Here is a 15,702-nt window from a genome sequence, read left to right as displayed (position 1 = left end):
AAAAAAAAAAACAAAAAAAGTAACAACAGAAAAAAAAAAAACACCGAAACTAATATTTACTAGGCGACTGCCCACACACAGGCACACACAATTGCAGTCGCTGCCCAATTAAAACGCCAAATGGAGAAACATGTAATGTATGTAAATAAACAATGCAACAATATACGCACGTACACACGCACACACAATAGACAGTCAGAGGCGCACTGGCACAAACACACTCACAGTGGCGAGAGGCTGCGGCGAAATTCTATAGGGCCACGGCGACTACGACTGCGGCTACGACTGGCGCTGATCGACCGTTCGCCACGAAACTCGTTTTCAAACTGAGCGCTCAGCTGAGCGACAGCAGCTTTGAGCTCGCGAAAGCTCGGTGGCAACAGCTGCGACGACAACAACAACAATGACGACGGCTACGACGTCGGCGCCACGCTCTCTAAACGAACCTCAGCTACTGCAGCAGCAGCAGCAGCAGGCGCAACTACACCCAAAAGAGAGCGAGCGCACTCTCCCACATTTTTTGTTCGGCACGCTCCAAAACTGCATTTCACTGCACGCACCAAACGGGACGCAGAGGCAAAAGCTGAGGTCTAGGCTGAAGCTTTGACTGTGGCCTGGGCCTGACAATTAATTTTAATTTTTTTTTTCTGTTTTTTTTTTTTTTTTTTTTTCTTTGCCATTGTTATTGCTATTCGTAGTCAGCGATGCGATGTGCAATCAGAACTATACATAGATCGTTTTTGATGGCATATAGAGAGCCGGATACATTCATTGCTGCGCATTGAGTTGACAGTGCGGAGGGATGGGAGAAGGCGGATCGCGCAATCAATCAAGGGAAATAAACTGCATGCATTGCTAAAATCATTAATTTCCCACGACCTGACAACGGTCAGAGCTCGAAATAGCTACGATCGAGACATATATTTTTATCAACAGTAGCGGCAGCAAAAAAGGTTGATTACTCGGTTTGAATATAGCCAGCTTTCATTTGTTTTGCAATTCCACTTTGTTCATGTTGTCCTCAAACGTTTCTCTGTTCTTAGAGCAACCCAATTACCAAATAAAACGAACATCAGTTAATGTTTTCAACTTGATTTATCATGAAATCAATTATACTTGTTCAATTCTTCTTTGTGCAGGTTGTTCTTAAAGGTTTCACTAATTCTTTGTTGTTAACATAACCCAAATACCAGTTGAAACAAGTCTTTGTTGAGTTAATTTTTCGAGTTTGATTTATTTTGAATTTCATGTGTCTTTTAATTTGTTTGTGTTTTTCGCTTTCTGCTTCTCTCAAATAATGGAATTTACTATTGAATTTCAAGAGGAAAATTCTTTTTCGCTAAGTTTATCAATTTACAATCTAATGATCAAATCACAAAAGCAACAAAATGTCCATAATAATTGCATCAAATATTCATCCTAATTGTGTATTTAATTCGTATTTCAAATCTGTTCTTTTTTCTTTTTTTCTTAGATTTATAAAGTAATTTTATGCATATATTAATAAATAATAGGTAAAAAATGTTGTTGTGGGGACGGCTTCTCTAGCTGTTCTTTATATGGGCCTCTCACATGCACAATTTGATGTTCAGTGTTGTATAATGTTTAAAAGTGATAAATGCCTAATAATTCGATCTTTACGCTATTCAAAGAATTTTCTTTCATATATCTCTATATATAGTATATTATATTATTTGTATAACTACATATGTCTGTCTGTATGTTTTTTTTTTATTATTATTATTTTTTTAATTAGAATTTCTATTAAAGCTGATAAATGTACTTGATCATTTGTCTTTTGGTTTTTCATTCGCTCATTCCTTTTTTTCCATCTATTATTATAAATTTCGTATAATTTGTTTGCGTTCAACAATTTCAATGTGAAATAAACTACAAAATGCGCATACGTACATATGTAGATACATACCTATGCACACATTGCTCCTACCCATAAACTAGCTGTGAATCTGACTAAAAATAATGCTTTGTAAATATGCTGTAAATAGTTGAGACAAAATTTGGAAATAGTTTAAAATTTCGCATTTACAGCGACTATACGAGTTCGATTTACTCTAACTTAATAGTCGTTCACGAATTACAATTTGGAATAATATAATATACCCCTCGGGTATACCATCTCTTATATGTACTCGTATATCGGAAGTTCTAGAGCTACGATGAGCTGGAACTGTACCTGGCTAGCTCTATGATTTCCATGATAGTTCAGTCAGAAATATTTGATTTTTCTTCTTGAAATTGCACTGTGAACGTGTATTGTGCAGTCGGTTGTGCCCGACTGCAATTCTCTTACTTGCACCTTTTATAACTTTCTTTTCTTTTTTCTTTACGTTTTCTTTACTGGACAAATGACAACTGCAAAATGCCATAAGATGTATAAATGTTAAGCTACAAATACAATAAATAGTTAAATAGTTTATAATTTAAGGCAATTTCATTCAAATGAAATAAGAGAAGAAAAAAAAAACAGAGAATTCGAAATCTCCTCTTCCACTGGCTAATCCAGTGCAAAACTCAACTAATTTGACTTCTATCAATTGCAACTTCATTCTCTCAAAAATAGTTGAAACATATTCAATATGCTTCTCCTTTCTATAAATCCTTACTTTTGGCTGGATTGTGTAAGTGTGAGTGTGTGTGTGTGTGCCCTTTGACCCGCCCATAAAAGCTGTTGTCTGTTTGTATATTCATTAACAATTAGTAAAGCCTTGCCTCCAGGCGATGCATTCGTTGTCCCATTCGTCATTGGCTGTTCGTATTTCTAGGTTAAGAGATATTGAGATTTGGCTTCGGTCTTGGCCTGATTGGCAGAGGCAGGAGTCGCATTGCACTTGGAGGCAATTGGACGCAACCGTCATTGATCGTTTCATTGGGGTTTACTAGCTACAAAGTTTGTAAGTATCAAAAACTTAGCATAAATATTACATAGTTTTTCTCCAGCTAACATTGTCATCATCATCATCATCATCATCATCAACATCATCATCATCATCATCATCATCTTCGTCAGTTATTGATGTAAGTTTGCTCATTTTGTCTAAATATTCAGTTTCAGTTTCATCGATTTGCAGGCCATCCACAGTCCACAGAGTTGGAGATTGAACTGCCAGCAGTAACTGCCTGGGCTACTTAAGATTACCAGTAGAAAACCTGAGACTGCTCAGCTCTAGAGACAGCTAGGGAATATCCTACAATACATAGTGGCTTATGGTGCCAGTCAAGGCAAATAAACACCTTAAAAACGAAGAGCTCTACTAAGTTAAAAAGTTGATAGCGATTAGCTCAACTCTCCTTAAACTATAGCTGGCTGCAGCTACTCCTCGGCAGGACTGGACGCCACTTGACTGTGTGAACGGCCTCTGGCTGCACGATTTTCACGAGGAACTGGCTAGGCTCCCGCACAATATGGATAACTAAACTAAAGTCTTAACTAAATGCTCTATACGTACAACACAATGAAAGCTGAACGCAGATGCTTATGTATCTCTATCTAACCATGAATGATAGAGAAAAAGATATATATATGTATGGAGAGAGAGAAAGAGAGAGAGAGAGAGGAGTGAAAGAGAAGGAATGTTTATATATGTGTGTGTGGGTGTGGGTGTGCTAGTGTGAACCGACTCTTTGCTTAGCCAGCGACTATCTGGGATACGGAGTTGGTGCGTCTTCGTTTGGTGATTTGCTTCCACAGGCGTCGGTTCAGCGAGGGCTTGTCCTACAGTAAAGCAAGAAACATTTAGATTTGTAATTGGATATAATAGCAAGAAAAATAAATACTAAGAAATTAATATACAAGTATAAATATTGAAGAGCGAAAGATAAATAAAGGCATATTAAGGAAGAAATCATAAGTAAAAGCTGCATCGAAAGAAGATATAGTGACTAACTCCTATTTGAAATGTTCACGAGAAAAGGATTAAATACTAAGGAATTAATACAATAGAAAGCTAAATGCTTAAAGTAGAAAATGGTAAAATAAAAAGGCAATGCCGTGGAAATGTGAAGAAATGTTAGTAAAAAATATGCAATATGTAATGCCAAAGAAGAAAATGCTAAAAGAAAAATCATGAATACAAAAACATAATGGTATAGAGCAAAAAGTACTGTCAATCAAAACCGTCGAAAAACTATTGAACCAAAATACAAATAGTCAAATAGAAAGAAAATATTACAGATTCAGATTCGAATGGAAATACAAGACGAATTGAATACCAAGGAAAAACTGTTTGTGAAGAAATACCACGGAGTTAATATAATGGATAGAAAGCAATGGATAATGGATAGAAAGTCAGAGTGTTGCAGTCGGGTGCAACCGACTGCGTGACACTTTATTCGCAATTTTTATTTTAGAGCATTGATGATGATTCGTTGGCGAATCTGCCATATCATTCCGATCTTGGATCTTGGCGAGTATAACTTCCATATTGCAACTCGCTAGCACTGTAACTAATAACATTTCTGACATACCGGAATATGCATACTCCATTTTGCATTTGGAAAGGGAGAATAAGAATTGAAAGGAAAGTAAAGCCAAGACAGAGATATAAGCTAGAAAGGCCAAGGAAGGCAATTAAGAAACAAATACTACGAAAGTATAGCAGGAGAAAGAACGGAGAGGTCAAAGGAGTAAACGAAGTAAGACTAAATGGAGCCGGGACACGACTTACGTTCCACTTACGTTATCTTTACGTGGCGACATTTGTGCCATGTCCGCATTGTCCGGCGCCTGCCTCAGCAGCTGCTGACTGCCGTGCAGCTGCAGCTGCGACTGGGAGTCGCCACCGAGTGTGCTGTCGGAGTTGTGGGGATTGTTGCTGCTGCTGCTGCCGCTGGCTATTATCTCCGAGTTGCGGCGCTTGATAAAGTTGATTCTGCATAGAGGAAGATCGGGTTATGGGGCACACTAAATATATGTGCGTGTGCCACATGTGGCATCGGAAACGTACAAACGGTTTGATTTGCCCACTTCGGTTTCGAGGCACGCTTCAGTCATTGTTCTTGTTGCTATTGTTGTTGTTGTTGTTGTTTGTGTTTGTGTTGTTGCTGCCACTGCGTCCATCGAAGTAGTACTCATCGTCCTCGTCAGAGAGACTACTGCTGCTGCTCGGCTCGTTGTCGAGGAACAGTCGCGTCTCGTTGCCATCGTCGTCGTCGTCGTCGTCGTCGTTCGCATTTTCGTTGCGGTTGTCCCGGATGTCGCCTTGACTCGATAGCCACTCTTCGATTGAGACATGCAGTATATCTTCTCGCGTCTCGCTAAGATTTCCAGATCGCCTAATTTGTTCGCGCCGCTGCTGCTGTTGCAGCTTGTGCTGCTGTCGCCGCCGACGCCGCTCGCGCCTCCTGCTCGACCCACAGATGCAGAACTGCTCCATGTATTTGGACTTGGATGCTGGCGTTGTGGACCGGCGACGCCGGCACGAGCTGAACCAGCGGCGCGCGGACTTCCGTGACTGCTGCTGCTGTGACTCCTCTGGCCGGACGTGGTCGCCACGGCGGGACGTGGTCGCCGGTTCACCGTCGGCGTGTCCATCTTGGAGTTGCGTTGTTGAGAGTACGATATGACAGCCTCTTTTGGCTGCACCCGATTCGTGGCTGAACGACTCAATAAATCGCGACCCGTCAGACGATGAAATGTGGAGAGGTCGTGCCTAAAACGGAAAGTGAAAGAGAGAGCGAGAGAACGAGAGGCAGATATAAGTAGCTAGTCAAAAAGGCTACATAAGAAGACGATTGATAGACTGACCGACCGATGGCCTGGATGTAGAGATTTGGAGAAATCTGGATAGGTCATGCTTCAAAAAGAGTCAAGAAATCAGCTTTAACTCCATATCTAGCTAGTCTTACATAATAAGATGATTGATAGACTGACCGACTGATTGCCTGGATCTGGAGAGGTCTAGAGAGGTCTTGCTTCAGAAAGAGACAAGGAATCAACTCCTTATCTAGCTAACTGATAAATTGAATAGCTAACTGATTGACGAAGAAAGAGCTAGCATCTTTCATATCTTAGACGAGTCTAACTGTAAGCATGGCTTGAGCTGTTTATGTAGCTTCGGACTTACCCCAGAATAGTTGTTAGATCTGGACCAGGCTCGTAGCAGATCAAGTCCTCGTCCCCGAGTATGTCGTGGTTGAGAGCCAACCGCATTTCCAGCCTTGGACTTAAGCCGCAGCCAACGTGCGGCGGTGGGGCAGCGGCCACTGAACGAGTATCGGCTGCGTCCGGTACGGCTGGCGCCTGAGCCGGCACCGGCGCCGGCTCCTTGGCCGCTGGCACCGCTGCAGCTGGGCTGCTCTCCGTGCTGGTCCGCATCGGCTTTGCTGTCCTCGAGACTGTTGCTGATGAAGTGGCTGAGTCTGCCGGCACTGCGGTACCCAGCAGGCAAGTCTCGATTATCGTTGACGATGGGCGTTTTGGGCCTGCCGACGGTCCCGTCGATGCCCCCGATGCCGCTCCCACTGACGGTGCAGAGGTTCTGGTACTCGCAGGCGTTGTCCTTGACCCGATACCGATTGTGGGCGAAGCGCTGGCGGCGCCGGCGGCAGCCGCCGAACAGCCACTGTCAGCAGTAGCGCCAGATTTTCTTTGAGGTGGCTGCTAAACACCGAAAAGAAGATCGATTATTCAAAAACAAATTTCTTGCACTACCAACTAATAATCGTTGCTGTTGAAGAACCAAAGGATTAGTTGTCAATCAAAATAGAATTTGCTTAGTTGAATTCCATATCTCCTATCTATTATTTAAGTCAAGAACTGTTAAAACAAGTAATAAGAGAACATTACTTCATGAGGAAACGCTTATACGTAAGTTCTATATAAAGCCCATCTCAGCAATAAGACATCTGATTTTCGTACAAATACCCATACAAATTCCTACAATAGATCATACCTAGAACAGCTAGCTTATGCATATGTTCACAAATCTAACAACTCTCGGCCCCTTTTGAATGTCTTAGGTATAACAGCTCTATAACTAGCTAGTTCTACACATTAAGAAAGAACAATTGAATAAACTGATAAGTACTTTCGATAAGAACATGATCCATAGATTAACAATATTCAGTTGGATGGAAGTCAAAAGTTAAGATTAGCTGGAATTCAATAGGTCTTCTAAATTGTATTCAGGGTAATCATGAGAGAACAAACACACACATAAACATAGCTATAGAAGAAAGAAAGAGAGAACGAATACACACATAGAACTATGGCGAAGAGGATGATGATGGTAGATGGGTTCTGCAAAGTTTGGTTAAAAAGGGATCAGCTTGGAGTGTGATTTAGTTGGCTTACCGTTTTGGCCGGTGCAGCGCTTAGATTTGTCTGCGTGAGCAGCAGACGACGAGGCGGCGGCGGTGGTGGTATAAATCTCGGTGGCTTGACGTTGGCTCTGGTGGCGCAGCTGGTAGTGCCGCTCCCGCTGCTGGTTGTTGTAGTAGTCGATGAGGGAGCTCGACTCGCCGTCGTCGCTGCTGCCGGCCCCGAGATCCGCATCCCCATACTCGTCGTCGTCGTCGTCGTCATCGTCATCATCGTTGCTGTCGCCGACGTCGACGACGGCGTCCTTGCGGCTGTTGTCGTTGTCGTTGAGCTCGTCGTGGTGGATGATGCCGCCATAGTCGCAGACGCGCGCTGTTCGAGTAGATACTCGCAGGATGAGGCCACTGGCGGTAGCGGTGGTGCTTGAACCTCCAAGGGGGTCGGCGTCGTAATGGCCGTGGTGGGTAACAGCATGATGGTGGTGGTGGTGCGGCTGGAGTTGCTGCTGCTGGTTGTCAGCGGCCGTGGGCCCAGCGCTGTGGTGGCCAGATTCGGCTGCAGGCGCTCCTCGCTCGAGTGTGGATCCGGCTCCTCCGGCTCCTCGTCGCTTGAACTTCCAGCCGAATCCTCTAGGTAGTGGCCATTTGTCGTTGCTTCCCCCTACCAATTGTTGGGAATAGAATTCAACTAATCAATTCTGGTTTTGATAAAGCATCCAGCTTGCACTTGATGGGGTTTATGAGTGATTCGTTTTGTTGGTTCTGGTTCATAATTTGAGCAGATTTTGATTGTTTTTGATTTTAGTATTTTGGAATTTCGATTTGGATTCGTTCGATATCGATTCGGATTCGGATTCGGATTTGGAAATATATTGTATATTGGCTTTTGCATGATTTTGACATATTTGGTGCATTCATTTCGATTGTCAATCGTTGTCAATCGCTCGCGGGTCTCTGTCCTGGCGTGTGATGTTTATGAGCTCGCAGTATTGCAGGTTTGGCTAAAGCTTCACTAATTTCACTACGACTTTCTATATATTGTATATATTAAAATATATTGATATACATATATGTATAGACACAAACCATCAAACACACACATACACATATTAAATACAGTTAGTTAACAACAACGAGAATGGAATACATTGAAAGCGAGTGGCAAATGTTTTACAGTTTTACAGTATTACAGTATTACAGTTTTACAGTTTACAGAGTGCAAAAAGTATTTGATGTTTGATGTATGTATGTATGATTGATTGATTGATTGATTGATTGATTCGATTCAAGATGATAAGCATGATGATGATGAAGATGATGTTGGTGATGTCAAGCGGTTGGCGCACATTTGTGTTGTTAATGTAGCATATGAAAATAAAAGACAAGAAACACAAGTCAATCAAAAATTCGATCAATCAAGTAGAGAATTGATTGATTGCAATGCATGCAATGCACTGTATAAGCCGTGTATGCATTTACAGCATAAGAGGTCCCAAAGAAAATGGCGCTAACAACATTTATGTTGAAATTCAACATTGAAAATAAAAAATTGAAAAACAGAAAATGGAACATGGTAAAGTTTAGTTTGAGACAAGTAAGAGTGTTGTAGTCGGAAATGCACGACTACGAGATACCCTGAACGTTGCACAGAATTGATATTTGAACAATCGCAAGCTACTATAGAGACACACCCACACATATACACACATATATAAATTAGTTATTGAATAACCTCAGCTCTAGATGCATATGAATGAAAGCCCAAATATCGAGAACTTTGAATTTACTCAATGAAAAGATATCCCGAAATAAGAAAAAAAAAATCAAAATTTATTTACGTGACGGATAGATATTTTGACTCAGTTGGACTAGACAAATAGATAAATCAAGTATATTAAAACTTTACAAAGTCTGTGTTGTTTCCTGCTGTTTTTATTCTCAGGTTCAGGGTATACAAAATATTTGTTTGAATCGAGCTGAAAGGATGCTGAAAGTTCGGTTTGCATGATCTTCCCTTGCCATGCCAACAACAAAATAATAATTCGAAATGAAGTTGAGTAAAAGTGTTGAAATATGATTCGATCCTTTGTCAATTATTGAGCTTCGATAGTATTAAAGTTTATTTTATTTATAATTTTTTATATTATTTGTCGATTGATTTGTTCTAAATACGACCCACCTTTTTGATATCGTCGCTGTCCTGTTGGGTTTTCTCTTCGTCGCTTTCGGTCTCCTCCTCGAACAGGGGCTCAAGACGACGTCTAAGCATTACAAGTTACGTTATACGATGCGATATACGATATGAGATGTAACGAATTGTTTTTGTTTATTCATTTTTTTTTTTTTTTTAAATTTGAAATTTTTGAGCGTGTGATGAAATGATATAAATTTTGGAATTGAGCAAAATGTTTATACATGTATATATATATACTATACCATATATATAGTTTATATATATGGTATATAGCACTAAAATGTTTGCAAAAAATACTCGTTTATAAGTTAGCTATGATTACACTCGACTAGGCACTACGGAAGGATGAGACTAGTTCTTATGGTTGGGTCGGCTGGTCTGTACCAAAAAAAGAAAAACAAAAACTCGAGCTAAACTAACCCAAGATGATCAAAAAATGTCTATATAATATATATATATATATCGAACTCAGATATTCTAAAATGGATAACGAATTGAACTGAATTGAAATGGTTTTCTTTTTGTTTTGTTTGATTGGGATTACTTGTGTGTATAGAGTTACGAAAGAACGCAAGAAACACCTGTAAAAACTACGAAAAAAAGACAAACATTTAAGAGATGAAGAATATATAGATATGTAGGATTACTCGATAACTAAATAAATGAGAGCTCTAAAGATCAGCTTAGCTGCTTAAGTGTACGATATAGTGTCTAAGGCATCTAACAATTTAAGCTAGTCATTGCTATCTCTTTCGCGCTCTCGCTCGCTCGCTCTGTGTGCTGCTATCTCGCTCTAGTGTGGATATCGATGTTCCTTACCGTGGCAGCAGTCCCCGAATGGTGCTCGCTGTCATGGGCGGCGCCATCAGCAGCTCATCCATCATCAGCTCCGTATCGTCGTCGTCGTTCAGCGAGGTGCTCGACTTGGTGGGTGACTGCGGGTGACAAGGGTGTGTTAGAGGCGCTTGGAGGGGAGGGATGGAGGGGTAGGTGTATGCATCATCACTTACCGAGTGCGTGTTCTCCGAGTTGATCAGCTGCATATCGTCGTTGTCGCCGCCACTGGTGGGCGTGCCCCAGACCTCCTCGCCACTGGTGGCGCCCGAGGTGCACTCGTCCATCTGCTCGTCCGTCTCGGAGGCCGTCTGATTGGCTCCCTGCTGGGCCTGCTGCTGCTGCTCGTTGGCGTTCCAGCGACCCAGGTACTTGTCAATGAAGGCGCGCGACTCCTCGAAGAAGGACATCTTGTCGGTGACGAAGGCCCCAGCGCGATTCGTCCACGCGCCACTGGCCAGCACATCGCCATTGGTCAGAGTTGCGCTGGAGCAGTTGGCCGTCAGCTCATGCAGGTTCTGGGCGAGCGCCTTGTCGGCCGTGGCATCATCCACGTCGTCGTCCTCGTCGCCATCGTCGTCGTCGTCGCCATCGTTGTCGGCCTCGTGCTCGAGATCCTCGTTGAGGCCGTTCTGCGCATAGGGCTCCAGGTCGTCGTCCAGCTCGTCGGAAGGCAGCTTCTCGAGGCTGGACATTGTGCCGAAGCGCCGCAGCGCGCTGCTCATGGGCCGATACGGCGGCTCCTCTTCCAGCGGCGATTCGTCGCACGAGTCCTCCGGTATATTCTCAATGATCGCCTGGCGGGGCTGCTTGATTGCCGTGGTCGTCACCTGATCCATGCCCGCCGTACCGCCGCTGTTGTCCCACACGTGCGTGCTGGTCTTGGTGAGCACCGCGTCCGGCGTGGGCGGCACCACTGCTATGGTGGGTGGCGTCGTCTCCTCTGCCTGGCCGCACAGCTTGGCAGCCGGCGCGAACTGCGCCAGCCCGATCAGCATCAGCGACAGCTGTTCATCCTCCTGCTGCTGCTGCTTCTGCTGCTGCTTCTGCTGCTGCTTCTGCTGCTGCTGTGTTTGTTGTTGTTGTTGCAGCTGCACTGAGCTGGTCTTCTGCTTGGGTGACTCTAGCAGCTTGCACGTCTGCTGCTCCATCTTGTCCGGCGCCAGCTGGCTAAAGTCCTCCGGAGTGCAGCGACAATGGCAAGTGCTGGCGCCGGCGCCGGCGCCGGCGCTGGTGTTGGAGCTGCGTTCAGTGTTGCGCATAATGCGAGCCGTTTCCGTAATGGTCACAACGGCCTTCACCTGCTGACGCACTGGCTCCTGGCACAGCTGCGCCACGACTCGAGCGCGCCTGGGCGGCGGCTGTGGCGACCCCGTTGCTGAGGCGGAGGCGGATGCATTGGCAGAGACGGAGACGGACGCGGAGGCGGAGACAGAGCAGTGACCGTTCGGCAGTGGCTGCGCCGTCTCTAGAACTCGTAGCTTGGCGCTGCTGCTGCTGCTGTTGGGCATGGCGTTGACGCTGTCATCTGTCGCCTCTGATTGGGACAGCGACAGTTCGTCGGTGATTAGTTGGGCCACATCGCTCTCCGTGTCGCCGGTCTCGCGCCGGCTGCTGCTAGCGACTACCTTCGAGGAGAGCTCCCCGGTGATGGTGCTGCTGGAGATGCTGGTCACGCTGCCGGTGCCCGTTCCACTGCCAGCCACTGCTGACCCAGCTGCCTGTCCGGCTGCCCCAGCTGCTCCAGCGGTTGCAGCTGCAGCTGTGCCGTTCAGCTTGCAGCAGCGGTTGGGCGAGGACTGACTGTGCTGCACCTTCAGCGAGTTGCACAGCAGCGACGAGCCACCTGCCCCACCCGCCTCGGCTGCAGCCGAGCCACGCCCCCCGCTGCCGCTGGCACCGCTCTGCTGGCAGTTCTTGTGGCAGTGACGGCACACCGCCAGCTTGTCGAGCACAATGGGACTGGAGCGCACGGTGATCTAAGCGGATGAAGCCACAAACCAAATACCAAATAATCTAGCAATACGTTCTACATGGATATAAGCTACCAGAGATGGGCGAAGGGCACGCAAGATTCGACATGTTTCTTAAATACCTCAATAAGATACAAGCCCTTTGAAAATGGAAATTCAAGGTGTAAATTTCATCTTATAGATATGTATATCTTATATACATATATATGTATGTATTGTCATCTTATATATGTATAATTGCAGCCCATTAACCCATATTAATACCCACATATGTATATACTCATAACCGATATATTATTATCTCTGTCTGTCTGTATCTATCAGACTATCTCTATATATACGTTTATATAAGCTAGAGACTTAATATGTGCCCAAGCTATCACACTTGCAAGCTATCATTAAAGTCATTTCATTTTCATAAGATTGATCTGACCTTAGATACCCAGCATTTTTGGCTGGATTCCTTTTATCTACTTTAATATACAGCCTCTATATACGAGTTTTTAGAACTGATTTTCAGGCATTCTTTCATGAGGTCTATTGAGGGGCTTATTGCATTCTTAATGTGTTTTAATATCTTCTAGTTTAACTGCTCCATTCTTATGCCTCCTTTATAATAATTTCCTTACTATACCCTCTCTACAATATATACTATATAGAAGTCTTTTAAATGTAGAACTAATTTTTAGAGTTGTCTTTAGGTCTACATATTTAATTCAGGTGTATAGAGCGTATTGAAAGGTATATATATACCAAATTCGAATATCACATGATTGTAGCTATTATATATTATGAATACCGCTTAAAGAATGTTCCATCTGAACTAAAAGCTAACTGAAACTAACCTGAAATTAAAGAGTGAAATCTAAGACCTCTGGAATGTACTAATACGCCCTTAAGCATTAGAATGGAATGGATATATGCAGGACTGAATTAACAAGTAACCAAAATAGACAGTTGTCTAGGACCCCGGATTTTAGAGCACCTCGAATTATGAAAGAGCCTATACCACCTTTACAAATATAAAACTCCAAAGTAAAAGTAAAAAGGGGGGCCCAAATTAAAGGCTGTCAAGGGCCTCGTTGAGGGTTAATCCGGCTCTATATATACGTATGTACAATATAACAAATAGAAAGCAGTATGTATGACCGATAGATCTAAAACTCGTTGTGTGTGATTCGCGATCTTCTCAAGCATTCGGAATCTTGCGCCCATCTCTAGGGGTGAAATATACTAGGGAAAAACATACCTCACTCACCTGGCTGTCAGATGTGGTGCTATGCGATTGGCTGATCTGGCTGGTCACCACCTCCGCCTCCGAGTAGATGTCCGAGGCGGCGCTCAGGCTCATGCTCAGCTCGTCGACGCCGCTCAGGCGCTTGCCCCCGAAGTTGGGCTTGGCGGAGAGGCCGCCCAGCTCCTTGGCCAGGTTGAGCTCCTTGGTGCGCTTCTCCAGCTGCTGGCGTGTCCAGTAGATGATGCGCTCGTCCTGCTCGCTGTCGCTGTTGAAGATCAGCTGCTCGTCCTCGGCGCTAATGTTCTCCTGGGAACGGGCAATGGCCGCCAGTCGCGCCTGCTGCTGCTGCTTGTCCAGCTGGCCCTTCATCCAGTTGGCCAGGTGCAGGGCACTCGACCTCGGAGTGCCCGTCTTATTCAGGATGCGGCACTTCTCGTCAATCAGCAGCTCGATCTGCTCGACATGGCCATGGCCAAGGCTGGGGCCGCGCTGCTGCAAGAGGCGCTTTGTTTAGCTTGAAGCTTAAAGCTTGAGTTGACCTAGCCATGCCCCGCCCTAAACCAACCGCAACCACCACCCAGACGCACAACCACAATCACACAGCGCTGCAGCTGCCCGACGTTGATTGCAAATTAAAAATTTGTGATGGGCTCAAATTAATATCAAAATTTTGGTTAAAATTTTTCGCTTTAAACTTATTTTTTGCTCATAAATCCTTCTTTTTTGTTGTTTAGTATTTTAAGCTAGTTATTTGTTTCTTGACTTTGGCATTTATGGTTTCATTTGGTACTTTGCGATATTTTTCATTTATTATTTAAAATTAATTTTTAGTATTTATGTTGGCGTTGATATCGAGAAACAGAAACAATAAAAACGCGCGATCTGTGGTCAGAGGCCATCTTTGATTAAAAACGCTTGCACTTGCAGAGGTTCAGACTGCGATAACGATAACGATAAAGATAACAATAACAAATCGAAGCACAAATCATAAATATGAAAGTAGAAGCGACAGAAGTATTTTGCAATGGAACTTAAACTAAACTAAAATTGAGGCCATCACAATTTTTAATTTATCAATTTTTTTTTTTTTTTTTTTCTACTTTTTTTTTTTTTTTTTTTGGTTTTCTGGTCAAAACAATTTTGAGCGCAGGATGAACCGGGACCGGGATAGTATAAAATTCTTTTTTTGTTCTCTTTTTTAATATATAGAATAGTTGTTGGGCAACGTACAGAGTGGTACAAAGTGAGTGCTCGGTGGGTTTGTTTTTTATTTGGTTGGAGAATCGTATTTTTTTTTTTTTTTTTTTTTTGTTAGGAATTGAAATAAAAAGAACATCACAAGCGTTTTTAGTCAAAGACTTTTTTGGTTTTTATTATTCATCGTTTCTCAACTCAACTGAACTCAATTGAACTAATCTTAACTCATCTCAAATCATCTCATATATGTAAGTCTTGCACTTTGCTGGCAACTAAAAAGCATCTAAAAAGGGAAATCAAAAGTTTTCAAACATATCCTAGATGAGCATTTGTCACACTATGCATGACATATGCTGATTCTTAATACTTCTGTATATATATATATACATATATTTATATATATAGATATATATATATATACATATATCGAGGGTATATAATGTACTTTGTATATATGTGAAATTACATAATAGTTATATATAGCTTAATGCGAATAAGGGAAAACACAAATAAACTACGGCTACGGCAACACAAATTTGCTCGTTGGGGCGCCGCGTACACGAGGCGTATACACGATATTTCGTTTTGGAAGGCCATTGAGCCAACTGTGTGTGTGCGTGTGTTTGTGTGTGTGTAGTGAGATTATATCGAATCAATGTATGTGTGCTGATGCGTGTAGAATTTCGTGTGTGCTCAGATTATATCAAATTAGAGCTCAGCGCAATGCAGTCGCAGCTATTGAGGTCGCACAGTGGCCCAAAAACTATCTTCATGTGCTCATAGATCAGAAACTGTTGCTGCAAATTAATTTAAATGGAACATAGATAAATAAATGTGGCCTAGAAACGTACTCTATTATCTTGAACTTTTCATCGAATTTTGACACTTTTTATGCTTCACCCTAAGAATTGAGAATTACTTATGAGAATTCCTAATGATTTCCTAATAATTTAATGAATTTTAATCGAAAATCTAGCAAAAAAAAGGTC

General features: G+C 43.0%; 1 protein-coding gene across 4 annotated transcripts in view; it reads right to left on the bottom strand.

Moving 5' to 3' along the window:
- Window positions 1–1,723: 1,723 nt before the first annotated feature.
- LOC6584780 (pneumococcal serine-rich repeat protein) overlaps window positions 1,724–15,702 on the bottom strand; it is a 30,405-nt gene continuing 16,426 nt past the window's right edge. The window contains exons 8-17 of one of the 4 annotated variants that reach the window (XM_044006997.1): window positions 13,538–14,008; window positions 10,483–12,285; window positions 10,292–10,407; window positions 10,054–10,062; window positions 9,458–9,539; window positions 7,313–7,939; window positions 6,084–6,619; window positions 4,965–5,669; window positions 4,697–4,889; window positions 1,724–3,733 (exon numbers count right to left, since the gene is read on the bottom strand). In XM_044006997.1, the coding sequence (XP_043862932.1) occupies window positions 3,647–3,733; window positions 4,697–4,889; window positions 4,965–5,669; window positions 6,084–6,619; window positions 7,313–7,939; window positions 9,458–9,539; window positions 10,054–10,062; window positions 10,292–10,407; window positions 10,483–12,285; window positions 13,538–14,008 (4,629 nt within the window). In that variant the 3' untranslated portion in view covers window positions 1,724–3,646. Of the gene's footprint in view, window positions 3,734–4,696; window positions 4,890–4,964; window positions 5,670–6,083; window positions 6,620–7,312; window positions 7,940–8,270; window positions 8,310–9,457; window positions 9,540–10,053; window positions 10,063–10,291; window positions 10,408–10,482; window positions 12,286–13,528; window positions 14,009–15,702 lie in introns of those variants that run through there. The other 3 variants (XM_044006996.1, XM_044006998.1, XM_044006999.1) reach the window with 3 other exon arrangements.

This window comes from Drosophila mojavensis, unplaced genomic scaffold (assembly GCF_018153725.1).
Source record: "Drosophila mojavensis isolate 15081-1352.22 unplaced genomic scaffold, ASM1815372v1 contig_136, whole genome shotgun sequence".
NCBI lineage: Eukaryota > Metazoa > Arthropoda > Insecta > Diptera > Drosophilidae > Drosophila > Drosophila mojavensis.
Note: the sequence above shows the minus strand (reverse complement) of the source record. Positions and strands in the feature narration are given on the sequence as shown.